A 19,651-nucleotide genomic window follows, 5' to 3' on the forward strand; every position below is an offset into this window, starting at 1 on the left:
CAAGCTTACCATTGAGATAGAGACTCATCTCTGGGACTTTGAGAACAGATTGGTCTACACAGTGCGTTCCAAGGCAGCCAGCAGCCAGGACTACACACACACACATACACACCAAAAAATCTTTTGCTTCCACACATGCACAAAAACATGAAGGCCCCCTGCTCAACACACATACACCATCCCACCAAAAAAAGAACATATCAAAGCCCAAGCAAAATATTCAATAGTTTAATGTCCAGGTCTTTCTTTGAAAAGAGAATAGATTTGAATGCCTTTAAGATGTTAAATAGCCCTCAATTTCACCTGTATTAGCTAGCAACACTCTTTGAGTCTATTGTTCTTCACACAAATTCCATCCTATGACAGACTGCTCAATGAAGGAAAGAGAGAGAGAGAGAGAGAGAGAGAGAGAGAGAGAGATCTAATATAAGCCCTGAGGATAACTGGACTTGTCAAACCCAGCACTCTCTTTCCGTGGCAGGCTGCCAAGACCACTGCTATCTGACTGTTAGCTGTGATCCACACGCACTCTAACTCTCAAAGATTTTTTTAAGATGCCACAAAATCAATCGAACCAATACTACTTAGCTCTTCATACAAGAATTTTGGGATGTTTTACTTTATAATTTTACTTTTCAGTTTAAGGTCTCAGGGTCTAAGAAAGGAAGAATAAGGAATTATGGCATTCAAAACAAGGAGCGCAAATCAGGTCTAATGATGCAGGCCTCTAACCTCAGTTACTAAGGAGGTTCATATAAGAGGATCGCAAATTCAAGATTGGCCTAGAAAATTTAGCAACACCCAGTCTCAAAGATAAAAAGTAGAAATGGGGCCAGGCGATGGTGGTGCACTCCTTTAATTTCAGTACTTGGGAGGAAGAGGCAGGCAGATCTCTGTGAGTTCGAGACCAGCCTGATCTACAAGAGCTAGTTCCAGGACAGGCACCAAAAACCATAGAGAAACCCTGTCTTGAAAATCCAAAAAAATAGAAATGGGGCTGGAAATATAGCTCAGTAGTAGAGTGCTTGTCTACCACACATATGGCCCAAGGTTCAATCCCCTCACCTCCTCCCGAAAAGGAGCCAGATATCGTGACACAGGCTTGTAATTCTAGTACCTGGGAGAGATAGAAGTAGGTGGTTCAAGGCCAGTCTTATTATTTATAATATGAGGCTGATTTAAGCTTTATAAGAAAGACCCTGCCTCAAAAATATCAATGAGAGACTAAAGAAAAATAAAGTCTACTCTCAACTAGAATTAGTTTTTATTGTTTTATTCATTAGGATTTTGAAACTCTACAACTTTCCTCCAGGCCCAGAAATGATCCCTGTCCCCTGTGTTGTCATTAGTAACTTTTCATCATAGGAATACTGCTATACAAAGGATAGAGTAGGGGAGCTCCAATTAGAGCCTGAAAAACATACTAAAAACACGGCCCAAATCTGTAATACGCAGTACCTAGACATGATGGTGGAGAGTTGAATGATGAGTGAGTGAGTGAGTGAGTGAAGAGTGCAAGCCGAGGGAGGCCTGCCGTTCCTTCTGAGCTATTACCCACGTGCCATGGTCAATGCTGGTTACTTTTACCCAGTGACAGGTCAGGAAATTTTATAAATGAATCTTGGTTGGCAGCTGAATAGAAGGGATAAAGAGATGTTAGGTGCTTTGCATGAACCCATCAGTAGAGCAAGTCCACCATTCTTCACTCAGATGAAATATTTCTGGGTGTGGTTTGGTGTTAGATAAAACTGCTGGGAAGTTATCTGAAGATGCCAACTCTTAGGTTTGGGTCTCTTCCTAATCCCAGGGCTTTAAAATTCTTCCTAGATAAGACAAAAACAAGAACTGCTTAAAACTTCCTCACAGCAGATGTTTCTAAACTGTCCTACAGTCCCTCTACATGGAAGTAAAGAAACTGTTTGAGCTTAGTTTTATTTATTTCAGCTTTGTAATCATATTTTAATTAATTTACCTAATAAGCAATATAACATTTTTCCATTTCCAACCCAATTATTTTAGTGAAATCAATGAAAATATTTTGACCAGAAACTATTTGATGCCTTTCATTAGTTCTCCATTAGCTTTGCTGGCAGCTGTATGTATGTATGAATTCTACGTTAATGAAGATCCAGTTTAAATTGTTTAAATACTGAGACCTTTGATAGAAAGGAGACAGGACACTGTGAGAAGAAAGGCAGCTCATCACTGTTGACTTTCTTCTTATCAGGCAAAAGAGATAAGGTTTCTTAGTGGGGAGACTGCTTCTTTAGATTACAGTCTATGTTTCTATTTTTGCCACCAGTCCTCGGTCTCGAGAATGGAATCTACATTCCCCCCAATCTAGGCTAAGATGAACATACTGCTTCTCTCACTTTCTGGAGCACACTTCAAGCTGCAGCAGCGGCCCCTTTCTGCTTCACTGTAAGTCTTGGCTAAGCCTTGAGGCATACTAGCCCATGCAGAGTCCCGCAGAGCATCATGATGCTCCAGTCAGAGCCAGCTTAAATCTGGTACACTGGCTATACTATTTAGAATGAAACTGCAAGTGTACACTCCAGAGCTTACCAAGAGTAATGACAAGGAAGATGAACACCAAGGAAGTCCTAAATAGATTACTTGGTAAGTACTGATTTGTCTCTATGTGACTTGAGACCCAAACCACATATTCAATTTTGGAGCCCATAAAGTAGCTAACTACCACCAACAAGAAAGCTAAGCAGACTAAGTCCTACGCAAGGGAAGCCCGAGTTCTAGCTGCTCCCACTGCTGCCATGGAAAGCAGCGTGTACAACAGTGGCACTCGAGTGGCCAAGAGGTATGTACATACTGTATCTCAATCCGAGACAACCCCTTCCCCACAAGGAAGTATGACAAACTGCAGAGATGAGGCACACAAAGACTCCCTGCCGTAGTCTCCAGCAGCTTTCCTTATGGCTTACTTCTGATAAAGGAGCTGTGCGTTATACATGAGACCACGAATGCAGGCTCACTTACAGAAAATTTATTAAGTGTTCCCAGTTAATTCTGTCAGTCTTCCTCCTACACAGGAAGACATGTGGCCCCAATGGGCCCAACCACCCACAGAGCTCTTGCACATCTTTTACCCTCAAGCATACTAAAGTACAGGGCTATATCCTAGAAAATACCCAGGGGAAAAGAAAAGGTAGTTTCTCTGAAATGCTATGTCTAGAAAACCAGAACTACCTTCTTATTGGAATGTCATTTTTAAATTCGATTTTCTCTGAATAATAATAAAAATGATGTAATAAAGGTCTTTCATGCATGTTTCAAATCTACACATCTATATTTTGCCAAATGTAGAGCTTTCCCTCCGTATGCATAAGGAAAATTATAAAAGAAATTGTTGAGCATGAACTGCCAGGCTACTTGGCATCTCCAAACCCTCTCGGGGTAGAATATTACAACAATGACCCCTCACAACACAAGTTTCCCGGTATCTGTCTCTAGATAGAACCCCTTCCAGTATACCAGAAACATAAGGAACCAGGTACATTGGCATATGCTTGTAATTCCAGCACATGGGAGGGTGAAGCAATAGGAGTTTTAGAAACTCTAGGCTATTTTAGACTACCTAGTGAGTACCAGGATGGCCAGGGCTATGCCAAGTGTAGCACAGTTAATTAAAAAAAAAAAAAAACAACCCAGAGACAGAAATATTGGGGTTCAAGCTGAAGGTCAGAAAAGCAAAACAGCAGCCACTGGCTCTTACCTCTACCTCAGGCCAAAAAGTCGATCTTGCCTCCAGGAATCTCAGAAAGAGACTGTGAGTGAGAGCCGTCTTCTCCCATCTTCTATTCCTCCCTATGGCTGGGATTAAAGGTGTGCACTACTATCGCCAAGTTTCTATGGCAAACTAGTGTGGCTGCTGGGATTAAAGGTGTGTGTCACCACTACTTGATCTATAGGGCTGATCAGGGCAGCTGTTTTACTCTCTGAACTTCAGGAAACCTTTATTTATTAAATACAAAAAAAGATATCACTACAGTCAAGAACCTGTAGTCAAGAACACAAAACCTAAAAAAGGACAATATAACACAAGCCCTGGGATAGTTAATTTTGAGTGCCAACTACACAGGACTTAAATTCACTATAGAAAGAAACCTCTGGGCAGGCCTATGGGGAAATTTTTAGACTAGGCTAAGGTTGGGAGACTCACACTATAATGTAGGCAGTACCATTTGATAAGCTTGAGTCCGAGACTGACTAAAGAAAGAAAAGGAACTAAGAAACAGCATCCATTGCTGTCTGGTTCTTTACTATGGATGCAATATGACTAGCTGTCTCAAGACCCCACCACCACAATTCTCCACCATGACAAATTATGATCAAACTGTGATCCAAAATAAACCCTTAAACTGTCTTTGATTTTTTTTTTTGGTACAGTATTTTATTGGAGCCTCAATACAAATAACTTGTACACCCCACAACTTAAGACCTATAACACACACACACACACACACACAAAAGACCTATAACACTGCTCCACACCCTGGAAGTTCTATAAATTACTTCGTCTTATCTGCAAACTCCCTATTGCCACATAGAGTAGTATATGACCCTTGGGGGACTAGGGCAGGATTATTTGGCAGATCATTATTACAATCTAAGATTACCTAGCCACATTATTAAGTGACCATGAAGAACTGCTAAGAGGCAAAACCAATCAAAAGGATTGCACACACAGAATTGTTAGGGGCAGTGAATAATTTTAAGCCATTTCCTCAGCAAACTGATACAATACCTAAGGCCAGACCACCTCCGAAGGCTGTACAATCCTCAAACCAAGAATACACATCTACCCTACTCTGCTAGTTCAACAAATGTGACTATGAGGCCACTCAGTCTTCTGTTCTCTGGTTCAGAAAACAAAACAAACTGGTGGTACTATATTCACTCTAGTCCAGGTCTAAAATTAATTTTGTTTATTATCTCAACTGAACCAGAGAGGGGCTTTCTGTTCTACAATTAGAAGCTATATACATGAAAAAGATATACAAGCTGGAAGTCTTAATAAAAAGATTAAAAGCAGGGCTAGAGAGATGGCAGTTAAAAGCACTTACTGCTTTTGCAGAAGACCTGGGTTTGGTTCTTAGCGTCCACATAGTGACTCACAACCATCCGTAGCTTCAGTTCCAGGGAATCTGATACCTTCTCCTGACCTCCACAGGCAATGTGCACACATGGTATGCATATATATATACGTAGGCAAAGCACACTTGTGCATTTAAAAACACATCTTTAAAAAGATTAAAGGAAGAAGCATCTTTTAACAGACCTAAAGCTACTAATGGAAGAGGAAAAATCTGTTGCTACCCACCATCTCTCCCCTGTGCACAATGACCCATGGGAGTAGAATTGAAACAGGGCTTTCTGACCTTAAGTTAGTCAAACACATGTTTCTAAGCAGGTACTTTCTCAAATTTGCTGATATTTAGAGGTATGGAAAACTTCAGTGGCAGGAAAACACCAATAGCAAGCTAATGTCTTCTTGGCTCTTTTGGCTGACTTCCCTGTGCCTGGGTCTTGACTATTAATTGAATGCTATTCAGATTCCATCTCAAAAACAAATGAGGATGGAGACCAGAGGCCTGCTTTCTCCAGACTGATAAGAGCAGCACAGTGCAATTATACCCGAATAGCTTTGTTTTGTTTTGGAATGTAATCACCGCCCCAGCCTTCTTCCCAATGGGATGGCAACAGTGTAATTACCTCTTCAGGATTCATTGTTTGGAATGTAATTCTCAAACAGGCCTTCTTTCTAGGGGAAGGAGCTACAAGAACAATCTTTAGCTACAAGAATGTAAGAATCTGTATCCCTTTTCCTCAGTAGCAGTCTTGTGATTCCAGCAAGTTATAATTGTTTTCCTAAAATCTGAGTATGTATTTCAGCCTATTTTCCTACCTATGAAAAAATTTTACAGATCAGTATAGTTCTGCTTGAAAAGTGCCAGTCTAGAAGTGACCACCTGAGTTCCAATTCTAGCTCTGTCAACTATCTCTGTTTCTCCCATTTTCTTTATAAAAACAAAACAAAACAACAGCAAAAACACCAACAATAATAGTACATCATAGAAATGTGAAGATTAGCATGTCAGGAATACTCAAAATAGTATCTGACAGAGTAAACTGGTCTTAAGATTTATGTATCTGTTTGTCTGAAACAGGGTCTCATGTAGCCCAGGCCAGCCTCAAATGTATAATGATAGTGGTCCTTAATTTCTAGACCTCCTGCTTCTACCACTCAAGTCCTGGAATTACCAATGTATGCCACCATGCCCAGGTTTATGTGGCGCTGGAGATCAAAACCAGGGCTTTATACATGATTAGCCAAGCATTCTATCAATTGAACAACATCTCCAACTACTGTTTTTTAAAAAAGCATATTTGAACTGGGGAGTAGTGGCACACACCTTTAATCCCAGCACTTGGTGGGGGGGTGCAAAGGCTGGAGGAACTCTGTGAGTTCGAGGACAGCCTGGTCTACAGAGTAAGTTCCAGGACAGCCAGGACAATTATTATTATTTCTTTTTTTAAAAAAACAGCATATTGAAAGCTAGAGGTACTGACATACACTTACAGTTCCAACACTTGGGAAAATAGCAAGAAGACGAGGACAGACTACACTACAAGAGACCCTGTCAGAAAGGAAAAAAGTAATTGGAAATATGATGTTACACAGCCAGCAAATTTACAAATATGATCTAATACTAGCTCATGACTATGTCTGAGTCAGTAAGTTCCCTATTTTCACAATCCCTTTGTCATTTTGTCATGATGGGCAATGTTTATGAAATTACTTTGTTTCTTTGTATGTTAATACAAAGTAACATTAAAAAAGTGGGGATATGCATAATCACTCCTGCTTATTGGAGTGAAATTTCACTCTGGCTGAGTCTGTGAGAGTTTTGTACTATTTATTTATTTAATGTTACTAGTCCAAAAGAAACTACCAACACAGTGTTACAAAACCTTTTTTGTGGAGAAGTCAGCAAATACTATAAAAAGCAACCACTGGCAATACATGGTTATGGCAGATTGTAGAGACAGTTCATTCTAGCCATTTTTGTTTGTGAAAATAAATGGTGTATTTAAGAATGTCTTCACTTAAAAATGGAAGTCAAAAAATATGTTGTGTTGGGGGAGAGGTTATGCCTTTGTTTCCAAAGGAAACAAAAAGTATGATTTTCTTCAATGTTAATACATATTAGATTTTATCGGGGAGGAACTTGGCTGCAGACATGAGGCAGAAAGCCAAGAAAGACGGCAGGACAGATGACATACATGCTGCTATGGCAACAGCTCTGTGCTGTAGTATAATCCTTTTGTACACTGTAAATATGTATTCCTCTCATTGGTTAATAAGCAGCTGCTCTACTGGGCGGCGGTGGTGCACACCTTTAATCCCAGCACTTGGGAGGCAGAGGCAGGCAGATATGTGAGTTTGAGGCCAGTCTGGTCTACAGAGTAAGTTCCAGGACAGGCTCCAAAGCTACACAAAGAAACCCTACCTCGAAAACCAAAAACATCAACAAACAAAAAACAGAAGCTGCTTTGGCCTATAGCAAGGAAGAATAAAGTCAGGGAAGCCAAACAGAGATACAGAGAGAAAGAAGGGCAAAGTTGAGAGATATAAGCCAACTACCCAAGAAGAAAGATGTCAGAGGACCAATAAAGTCATGGCCATGTGGCAATACACAGATCAAAAGAGGGTTAATTTAAATGTAAGAGCTGGTTAGTAATAAGCCTCAGTTATTGGCCAAACATTCTGCAATTAATATTAAGTCTCTGAGGGATTACTTAAAAGTGGCTGTGGAACTGGGAAGGGAGGGTCCGTTTGCAGCTCTGAAACTGGATAGACATGATAAATGCTGTTGGTTACAGAGTCCTCATGACTTACTATTTCATGCCATCCTTTCATATAACATAGATGACGATTTATACTAGTTTGGTTATATAGTATAAATGGACTTATAAAGGTGACAGATGCCTTTTACCTGCTCAAACATAGAACAAAAAGTCGTCTGACTTGTATACACCACAGATTCCACACTTGTATCAATGTGTATATGTGTGTGTGTGTATAGCCTTTAAAAGTTTGTGTTTTCAGAAAAAAAAATGAGCAGACACCAAAGCAAACAAGGAACCCAGCTGACCCAGCCTCTCAGAATGCCTCTGTTACAGTTTCTTCAAAATTCTGCATCCAGAACGACTTCAAAGCTGCTAGTTCAGACGGTCCAGCCTCACAGACTATCCAGTTAAGACTTCATATAAGCTTTACACTTTTTCATCACACAGAGACTGGACAAAAATAATATGGCTAGCTCTCCCAGGACTTAATCATTGCCCCAATTTTCTCAGTGTGCTCTAAAGATGCCAGCGCCCTCGGACAACAGGAAACACTCTAGAGAACATGACGCCCATAATCTCAAGAGGTGGGATTGGTGGGTTTTGGTCATTTAGGGTGTTAGAGATGTCTGTCATCATTTGGGGTGGGGTGGTTCCAAGTTGTTATTGGTCATGGTAAGGAAAAAAGCTGAATAAAGGAGATTAGATTTAGAAACCTCTTTCTGAAGGGAAAAGGGGGGAACATAGTATAGAAATGATGGGATAAAAGGGTACATTGTTGAGTCTACTTTTAAACAAGGCTCCATCCCTGGCTGAGGAAAAAGAGTCATTTTTCTTTAGGAATATGGCTCATGCCCCAGTGGATAGCTCCACAACCTTGCCTATATTGTATGCATTAGCTGAACTCAATGAGATGGTAATAATAAGAGGACAGGAAGGAGACAGGTTTGTGTAGAAGGGGGAGTTGGAAGGAGGTAAAGTGGGTAGGGAGGATCAAAATACATTATATAAAAAATAAAAAACTTCAAAAAAATATATTGTATGATGTTTTCAAAGAATAAAAATACTACTTTTTAAAAGAAGAATGTTTTTTACAGGATGGAGGATGCAGAATAGAATATAACTAGTTAGCTCTCAAGTGATAATAGAGAAGCAAAAGAAACACCCACAAACTCCAAAAGACATTACTCAGTCACCTACCTACAGGTATCTCTTTCCACATTAAGGCTTGTTCCAAAATATTCATGCTGGCTGTTTCAGTTCAGGTAACAGGGATCGAGGGGGAAGAGCAGACCTTGTGGATCAGCAGGTATTAAAGGAAAATTAACTTCCATAGGTTGTCTTTACTTTGGTCATCGGAGTGAGAGATAAGGCCTGCCAGTTCCCATGGCATTTCCAGCCAGCTTGGAATAAATAAGGCTTCTGGGGACATGAAAAGGGAAAATGTAACTTGACCCTGAGGTTTTAAAAAGAAGCAGAAGGGAGCCGATGGGAGGGCTCATTAGGTAAAGATAATATTCAGGCCAGATGACCTGAGTTTGATTCCCAGAACCAAAGCAAAGGCAGAAGGAGAGAGCCAACTCTACAAAGTTCTCTAACCTCCACAAATGTGCTGTGGCACACGCACCACCCCTATCATGTACACAATAATAATAATAATAACAATAAGTCATTTTTAAAAGAAGTGGTGAATAGTTTACATGGATCATTACCTTTCTGCATGCATACTCATCAGTTAGGGAAAAGTAAATAGAGAAATAAGACAACAAAGAGCAATGCTATTCTAAGCCCTTCCTGGGTTTACAATAGATTTCTTCTCCCAAAGAGAGTTTATGAAGATTAGAAAAGAAAACAAACACATGAAGAATGCCCTTGTCTCCATCAGAAATATGGAGTTTGACTTGGTACCGAGGTTTTACCTTCCTTCTATCCAGGAGATGCAAATATACCAAAGCACATACAAATCTTATCACAAAGAGAGAAGTGAAGAACTCTAGAACTAAAGCGGGTCGTTTCAGGTTACTGGACATCCTCAGCAAGTACAATGAAAATGAACAGTAATTCTAAGAAGTACACATCTTAGGATTTCTATTGCTGTGATAAAACACCAACATCCTAAGTATTTTCTTCTCAGGGAGTAAAGGGTTTGTTCTGCTTAGACTTCCAACATTACCAAAGGAAGTTAGGGCAGAAAGCTAGAGACAGAAACTGACTCAGAAGCAATGGAGGAACATTGCTTACTGACTTGCTCAGACTGCTTTATAATAGTGCCCAGGACCAAACCAGTCCAGGGGTGGCACCACCCACAACGAACTGTTTCTTCTCATAGCAATCACCGATTAAGAAAATGCCCTGAAGGCTTGCCCATAGGCCAATCTGGTAGGGACATTTTCTCAACTGAGGTTCCCATTTCCCAAATGACTCTAGCTTTTGTCAAACTAACATTACAACTAGCCAGCACAGAACACAACCATGGGATTTAAGCATTTATTTAGATCATGCTAGGTCTACGAAGTTCCAGAAGACAGACAACTCAAAATATAAGTCACCAGTGGGGTCTCATCCAGACATGATGAAGTTAATTTTTTTTAAAAAAGAAGAAATAAGACAAGTAGGAAGAAAGATTAAAAGTTGGAAGAAAGGTCTGTAATAATTACTTTTCTGTTGTCGTAGTTAAAAACAGCATGACCAGAAGAAACTTATAGAAGAAAGAGTTTATTTTGGTTTATGGATTCAGAGGGAGAATCCAGAATGGTGGGAAGACATGGTAAAAGCAGCAGGCGTGGTGTCTGGAGCAGGAAGCCAAGAGATCACACCCTCAAACACAAAGCAGAGAGAGAGAAAACTCTGCTACACAGCAGCAAACAATTAGACTGCTGAACAGATATTTACTTCATTAGCACAAAAGATGTTTTCAAGTGCAAACTCTGTTTCTGCTTTACTTGGGTAATATAGCTAGAGACAACAGTGTGGACACACAGAACTGTCAAGCCCTTCATTTACCCACACACTGGTATCCTAGAGTAATCTAGTACTCAAGGCTGAGGTAGGATGATTATAAATTCTAGGTAATCCTATGCTACTTAGTGGGTTTGAGGATAGCCTGGACTGATAGTCCTGCAACATACATTGAAAAAAAATTCAGAGAGCAAAACAGTGGTAAAGAGGACACTAATTTATACAGGGCCCAAATTTTATAATAAAAACTGCAGAGTAGACCAGGCATGGTGGCATACACCTCTAATCCCAGCACTCTGGTGGCAGAAACAGGAGCACTAGGGTGAATCTGAGCTACCTTGTGAGCTCTAGGCCACCATGGCCTACAGGGCAACACCCACCTCAAAAAACAACCACCTAAGCAGATCAGCAAACAATAAAGCCACAATAAAAACCCTCAGATAGTGAGCATCACTCATCAATTGAATGTTGTTGAGTCATACAGTATCAGTCTATGTACTTCACACATAGGAACTTATTATCCCTACCTGAAATTCTGGACCTAGAAGTATTCTGGATGTCAGACTTTCCTCCCTTGATTATGGGTTATTGGGACTCAAGTAAAAATTTAAAACTTATGCTTCATGTACACATGGTCTAAAGGTAATTAATACAGTACCTTAAATAATTTTATACATGAAATAAGGTAGTGTTTTACCCCTGCACTGTATTGATGCTCAAAAATTTGGATTTTTGAGCATTTCAAAATTTCAGATTAGAAATGATTCACTTGTTAATTCATTTGACCCTTAATCCTATATGCTAAACCCTATTCTTAGGTTCATAATACAGGTTTAGAAACCTGAGCCCCAAAGTTAAACAAATTATCTAAGATTAAACTTCTAAAAAGAGCAGAATGAATATTTAATCAAAAACAGTCAGGTCCCAAAACCTGCCTGTAAACAGATTTACTCTCCAAATAGCAGATGTACTTCTGTGAGGCCCCATTTAAACAATAAAGGGGACACAATCCATGCTTTTTCAAAATATGCTAGAAGTCACACAGCACTTATACAAGTCCAGTTCTGAGTTGTAGTTAGCTAACCTATCTGGATTGGCAACAAGACTTCTAGGGGAATCATTAATATTCTTAGTGGCAGGGCTCAAAACAAATGAACAAACAAACAAACAAACAAACAAAAACAAAAAACAAACAAACAAACAAAAACCTAACCCCTCAAAAATAACACAGAAAACCAAAATCAGGTCACTCCCTGGTTAGACTGTAAGCTCCCCGAGGGCATTTAATTTTCTCCTAACGTCCCAAGTGCCCTGGAAACAGCTAAGCAGCAAACATTCATAAAGCGCTGTGCATTTCAAAACGACTCAGGGTAAAGTAGCGGGGGCTGTGGGAGAAACACTTAGAAAAACCAAGCGTCAAATATTAAAGGGACAGCAAAGTTTATTGACAAGCCCAATATTTTCCGTCCTGAAGAAGTATGGGGAATGATGTCAGGTTCTCAATAAGCACACCTTTTATTGGTGTTCTAAGAAGATTCTGGGGAGATGGGCTGAGAGAGTACGTAACTGTGCCAAAGGCTGTGCATACCAAATAAGCAAAAAAGCTTTACTTAGTGTTGGCCAGCAGCTGGGACTGTGTTCTCAGGAGTGCTCCATTTACTATTTCTAGGCAACCAAACCAGTGCTTTAACATCCTCACTTTCATCACTGGAGCAGAAGGAAAGGTAATTGGGTTAATTATTAAGGCAGTACTAGTTAGTACCACGACCACTAATTGTCCATTTATCTGGGCTTATAAACAGTCACCTTAATTGATGTTGAGTTGGAATGTGCTACTCACTTTACCTCCCTAGCTCCAGGGTTGCAGGCAGGAACAGAGCAGAGAGAGAAAGAATGTAAATCAGTATTTATTCCTATTTGTACTTAATACCGAGATGACCCAACTAAATTTTTTATCACTCATCTTCCCAGATTTGATAATTAAAGCACAGAGCTGGTATACAATGACTAGCAAAGCAATCTGTTGTACCAGACAATTGTGCTGATATCAGGTCGTCAAATTAGGATGATTTCTAAAAATCAGAAAGCCCAAGGCTGCAGATGTCCACTGAGGTTGGCCAAACCAGGCTAGAAAGACCCTGATAGGAACTTCCTAACAAACCAGGCAAGTGGAAGACATGTAAGAGAGATCATTAGTATTTTATTGGAAATAAGAATGCCAGTGTTGGCAATACAGGATCCATAATTCCAGTACTTGGACAATTTGAGGCAGGTCTACAAGTGTAAAGTCAGGCTGGGCAACACATTGAGACCCTGTTTCAATGAACAAAAATAATCAAATGAGAAATGGTGTGTGAAGGAGACAAGATGCTAATAAGAAAAAACAAATTATTGTAAGGAGATAGCTCTGTCTTACCTAAACTAGTCAACAAACAGTAGGATGCTTAGAACATAAGATTACATAAAGCAATTAAGTTGTATCTGTGACATCTCTGGATTTAATGACTGTACAACAGAGGGAAAAGGAACAACAGAGCTATGGTGGACAATGTTTTACCTATCTTACCAGATTCAAGTCAGTATAAATATCACATAAATTCTAATAAACTATTTTTTGAAAATTAGTAAAAGCATGGTAGATGAGATTCATGTAATACAAAGTCACTATAGGAGAAATGAGACCCAAAACAAACAAACAAAAACTAAAGATACAGAAAACAAACACCAAAAAGGCACAATAGACAAAAATCCACAATAATTTTAAATGTGAATTAACTAATAATCCAAAAACAGAGACTATCTGACTCAAGGAAAAACAAGATGTGGACCAGCTAGAAGACTCAGCAAGTACAAGCACTCACTATGTGAACCTAACAATTCTAGTTCGATCCCCAGAACCATGGTAGAAGGAAAGAACAAGATCTTAAAGCTGTCCTCTTACACAGAGAGTGCACTAGCTGTATTAGACAGTGCCATGGAAAATGGCACAGGCACATCCACACTCACAATACATATAATAAACAGACAAACAAGTAACAAATACTAAAGTACAAAAATATTCCTTTCTTTTGCTTTTTTTTTTAAAAGGTGTAAATAAAAGTCACAGTGGCTTACTCATGGGAGACTGAGGCAGGAGGCTCCCTGTGCATACAAGGCTAGTGTAGGTTCCAGGACAGCATGAACCACACAGTGAAACTATGGCAAACAAACAGATACACACACACAAAAAAACAACTAAGTTGAAAATGAAAGGTGGAAAAAGATTTGAGATCAGAAACCATGAAAGAGTTGGACTAACTGTACTAATACAAAAGTAAAAGCATTTTAGGAGAGTTAATTTTAATTCATCATGAGGACATAAAAATTATGAACATGTATACATCTAATGACAATGTCAAAAACACACTATTAATCAAGCATCTGCGCTTCACTACCACCACAGAGTATATATTCTGGACAAGCACGGTTGCTCAGTTAGCCCAAATGCTAAGGCAAAAAACAAGTTACAATAAATTTAAAATAACTGAAATCATACAAAATATGTTTTTAAGGTGGTCCTGAAAAAAAATATGTTTTTAAGCCACACCAAAGTTAAATAAGAGTTTTTTTTAAAAAAAGGAAAATGGAAACAGTCAAAAGTATGTAAAAATAGAAAACTGTACTCCTAAACAACTAAACCAGTGGTTCTTGACCTTCCAAATGCTGTAATTCTTTAACACAGTTCCTTATGTTAAGGCGACCCCATAACTGTAATTTTGCTACTATTATGAGTCATAATGTAATTATCTGTGTTTTCCAATGGTCTTATGTGACCCCAGTGAAGGGTCATTCAACAACTCCAAAAGGGTTACAACCCACAGGTTGAGAACCAAAGGACTAAAGTGTAAAAGGAGAAACAAAGATGACTTGGCACAAGGCCATCTCTAATCGAGGACATCTGACGAGATTCCAATGACCTGTGGGTAAGAGCAAGAAAAAACTGACACTTCCCATTGATTTTAATCAAAATAGTGAATTAAGTACATCAGGCTCACATCTGCCAGGAACAGATGCTCATTAGGATGAAAGTCAAGAGGATTATGCAGGGCAGATAACATACCCTACATTACTCAGACCTTATCTTCAGAAGATTTTTGTTCAAGTAATTAACAGGAAGCTATCCTATGCCAAGACTTCTCATTTCACTTCTCTGAGGCCTCAAACATGTCAAAAACTATTACAAGCTTAAGAATTTTTTGGTAGATACTCCCCACTTGAACTCAAGCAAAGTGGCTCACACAACAGAGAGTTAGGCAGATCAGTTTTAATCTTCCAACTCTTCCTTCTCCTAATATTATGCTGGGCAAACGACTTAACTTCTCTGAGCTTCAGTTTTCTCCTCTGCCAGGTAAAAATGCTAACACTAATATCTATTACACAGGGTCGGAACAATGGTTTACAGAGATAGTGTAAGGGAAAGTACTAAGGAATACACCTACTCCACCGAGGCTGGGGCAACCTTCATTTCATTCTTTGCTAAAAAGTAAGCTGGGAGAGCTTTCTAGAATGCTACAAGATATGCGTTAGAGATGCAATAGCACTTAAGGGTATATATATTTCTTTAAGTATGCATGGGTCCAGAATCTGTGCTACATTGCATTAATAGGTGGTTGGAGACCAGTAGGAACCTACAGAATTGTAGAGACTGCACCAAGACAAAAGAGAAGAGATAAAGATTAACAACCTACTAGCACTCTCGTGCAATGGCTTCATTTGTCTACAATCACTTTCAGGCTTTGGTGGGAGAAAGCAGATTAAAAGGATCTCAATTTTGCACAAATCTACTTTTACTTTTACTGATAGAATAGAGACTCACTTGTCACCACAGTACTGGTCACAAATCCTAAAGCTGCAGTTGTGTGCTCGTTTTATCCTTCTACATTTGCCAAATTTTTCTGCAAAAAGTCACTCCCCATACAGAGGTTCTACTTATGTTTGGAACCAAAAAATGAGCAGCACTTTAAGGCATGATCTACCACCAAGACTTAGGGAGGGCAGGGATTCTATTTGTTCAGCCTTCTAGCCCAGAACATTGCTTGCACTGGAACAATTTCAGAATAAGTATTTCCAAATGTAACTGTTTTGAGACCACCACAATCTTGTTGCAATCACAAGAGAAAGTATTTTTCCAGGAAAATTAAAAAAACAATTTCACTTACACTCTTGAAAGCCATTATTATAGCACCTTAATTACACGATCACAAGCAAGTTTGAGAAAAAAAAACAAAAACATCTATCCAGGAGAAGAAGGCTCCAAAATAAAAAGCTATTAATAAGATTAATTATAAGATTTCCCTCAGCAAGCACCACTCAGATATAAAGGGTCATGCCTAGGAACCATCATTTAAAACAGAAAAAGTGGGAAAAACAAAACAAAACAAAACAAAAAACCCAAAACCAACCAAACAAAAAACCTCTGAAGGTCAGTGAAAGATCCTTGGGAGCCCGAAAGGCACAGAAATGTCTTCTGTGTAAAAAGTTCTTGGAAAAGGAATTCTACTTTTTTTTTTTAAGCTTTGAAGCCTGTCCTGGAACTAGCTCTTGTAAACCATGTTGGCCTCGAACTCATAGAGATCCACCTGCCTCTGCCTCCAAGTGCTGGGATTAAAGGCGTGTGCCACCACCACCCGGCTTGCTTTGTCTTTTTAAAATAACTATGGGATGGCAGACTAGGAAAGTAGCTTGGAGTGTAAGTATTGGGGGGCCACTGCCTGGGCTCAGTCCTGTCTCCTTTACTTTCCAGCTTTATGGCTAAGGCCTGTCCAGAGTCACCAGTATTCCCTCAAACACTCATTATATAATACCAGTTGTCTCAGAACTACTGCAGGATTGAAACAAAACTTTCCTAAAGAACTTAAAACGCTTCCTAGAACATAGTAAGTAATACACCCTTGGATTTTTGTTGCTATTACTAGTATAGTGCTGCAGTTTTCTAAAGGAAAGATAAAGAAAAAAAGTGACACAGCTGTTAACAGAATGTGGAGGAACATCCAAGTATGTACTCATGAAGACAGCTTCATAGGAAGTCACAATAGGCATATTCATATTGCTATTGAGGAAACAAATACTAAGGATGAATAGAAACAACTGCTAACACAGGCATGAGGTTCTAGAAGTCTAGACTTCCTTCTCTTGGTGGTATTTACAATCATTTGATAGATAAATTCTCTCAGTAGATGTCATACCTATACACAACCGATAAAATGCTAGAACAAGCACCCTAGACACTGGTCAGAAAGTAGGGAATGAAAAGCAAAGGTACAGAATTACTAGAGCAAAGGCAGAACGGAAATAAACTATGCAGCTGTGTACACACACACACACACACACACAGGAAACAGATTTTGCTGTGCCATGCTGAGTGCTAGAGGCAGATGTCTGGCACAAAGAAGGGGCAGAGGAGCCCTTTGGCATCACTGCCTAGCAGCAAGTGGTTATCTTTCCCAAGCCTTTGGCTAAGCCACACAGCAGTGTCAGGCAAAGAGGGGCACAAATCCACTCTCTTTAACAACTAGGTCCAGAGCCCGAGCCCTCTTTTGACTGCTGACTGGAGATAAGGTCTATGAAGTTCCAGTGTCTGGCAGAGAAATGCCTGAGCGCTGTGGCATTTGAAAATTCGACGCTTGGGGCTGGAGAGATGGCTCAGTGGTTAAGTGCACTGTCTACCCTTACAAAGGTCCTGAGTTCAGTTTCCAGCAACCACATGGTGGCTCACAGCCATCTGTAATGAGATCTGGTGCCCTCTTCTGGCCTGCAGGCATACATGGAGAAAACATACTGAGACTACTGTATACATAATAAACAAATAGATTTTTTTCTTTTAAAAAAAGGAATTTGATGCTAAGTCAAAGGCATTACTTTGAGGAGGACCATTTCCCATGGACTGGCAGCTGCCACAGCAGTATTCTTAAAATACTAAAACAAAGCTAGGCCTAGTGGCTCAGGTCTTTAATCCCAGCCTCTGGGGGCAAAGGCAAGCAGATCTCTAAGTTCAAGGCAAGCCTGGTCTTCATGGTAAATTCTAAGCCAGTCAAGGATACAAGTGAAACCTTGTCTCAAAACAAAGTTCCCTAAAATATCAGGGTTTGGGGTTGCACACTTTTATACCTGTGACGTCAGCACTTGGGAGGGAGAGGTCGGCTTGGTCTCCATAGCAAATTCCAGGGCTAGGGTACATTGTAAGACTGTGTTGCTCCCCCACCCCATACCCACAAAAAATAAAAAATAAAAAAAGGAAGGAAGGAAGGAAGGAAGGAAGGAAGGAAGGAAGGAAGGAAGGAAGGAAGGAAGGGAGAAAAAGAAAAACAAAAGAAAGAGAGAGAGAAAGAAAGAAAAAGAAGCCTAAAACAAAGCAAATAGCATACAACATTTTCATGGTCCTGCAGGGTCATCTTCACATCAGCTGCCTTTTTTCTTTTATTTTTCTTAAATGTGTATTGGTGTTTTGTCTGCATGTATATCTGTATAAAGATGTCAGGTACGCTGGAACTGGAGTTACAGACAGTTGTGAGTTGCAATGTGGGTGCTGGAAATTGAACCCAGGTCCTTCAGAAGAAAAGCCAGTGGTCTTAACCAATGAGCCATCTCTCCAGCCCCCACCAGCTGCCTTTCTACCTTTAATCATTACATGACCCAGGTTTTAAGGAAACAGAGTGCTATTTAAAATTTTCTAATCAAAGACCTTTTCAAGATATGTCTAATACAACTGAAGTTTTATACATTTTCAGACATAATTTTTATAAGTTGGCAGTGAAAGTGATGGGAAGGGGGCAAAAATGTAATGAGGAAACAACCTTCACCACAAAAAAAAAAAAAAAAAAGATTTCTGCTTTGTTCCCTTTTCTGGATACTGTCTAGAAGTAGCTGCATACATGTCCCAGAACCTGGTCCCATCGTGCCTCAGAGCCCCAAAGCATGGGTCACTTGAGGAATTCACTCATCATAAACCACCTCAGCAGCATCTGCCTAGCCTATTTTTTGCAATGTGGAGTTCTAAGCAGGCTCCACAAGTCTCTCCCCTCCTCCGTCCTCATAAGATTCCAGGCAATGGAATCTTCATGTGCTGGCAAAGCAAAGAGGTAGAGAGGTATGTATTAAGCTCTTAATTAAAATCACAGGATCTCGTCATGAGTATCTCAACAACTGAAACATGAATAAGATACCTTTATCATTCAATTAAAAAGTATAGACAGCCAGAATTTGGTTACATATATTAAGATATGGAAGGTTTAAAAATTTTCCTTCCTTTTTTTTTTCTTTCTTTACAAAAAGGCCTGAAGGAACTAAACAGGAGAAACAGTGTCTCATCCCTACTGATTCTTGCCTGGAAGTAAAAAACTGCATATAGGACCCAACAGATGTTCAGACAGACGCTAAGAGACTACCATATTAAAAGAGGGGAAAGAGGAAGAAGTTTTAGCTTCCTGCCTTTCACAATTTTAAAATCCAAAGAAATGTTTCCTTACCTGCTAGGACCCTGTTAACAGAAGAGTGAGTAGCCAAGCCAGGCTGCCCACGTTCATGAAAAATCCCAGCATAAGGCAAGTACTCAGGCAGCAAAAAACGCCTGTAAGAAGGGAATCACAAGTGAGAAGTCAACTACAGACGATCACAGAGTCTCAAAGTCATTGGCTAAGTAAGGCTGGGTATAATAGTGTACAACTAGAAACCTAACACTTGGGAGGCTAAGGCATGAGGATTATAAATTCAAGGTCAGACTGGGCTCAGGAACATAAATTGTAACACAATATAGCCTAAAGGATGCACTAACCTATAAAAAAAAAAGGTA

The 19,651-nt window shown here is 39.7% G+C and overlaps 1 protein-coding gene across 12 annotated transcripts in view; it reads right to left on the reverse strand.

Annotated features, from left to right (window-relative positions):
• Positions 1–19,651, reverse strand: part of Ambra1 (autophagy and beclin 1 regulator 1) — a 199,516-nt gene that overhangs the window by 76,382 nt on the left and 103,483 nt on the right. For all 12 annotated transcript variants that reach the window (XM_048428441.3, XM_048428439.3, XM_048428451.3 and 9 more), the window contains one exon: positions 19,329–19,429. In XM_048428441.3, the coding sequence (XP_048284398.1) occupies positions 19,329–19,429 (101 nt within the window). The remainder of the gene's footprint in view (positions 1–19,328; positions 19,430–19,651) is intronic.

This window comes from Myodes glareolus, chromosome 10 (assembly GCF_982192425.1).
Source record: "Myodes glareolus chromosome 10, mMyoGla1.1, whole genome shotgun sequence".
NCBI classification, from domain to species: Eukaryota; Metazoa; Chordata; class Mammalia; order Rodentia; family Cricetidae; genus Myodes; species Myodes glareolus.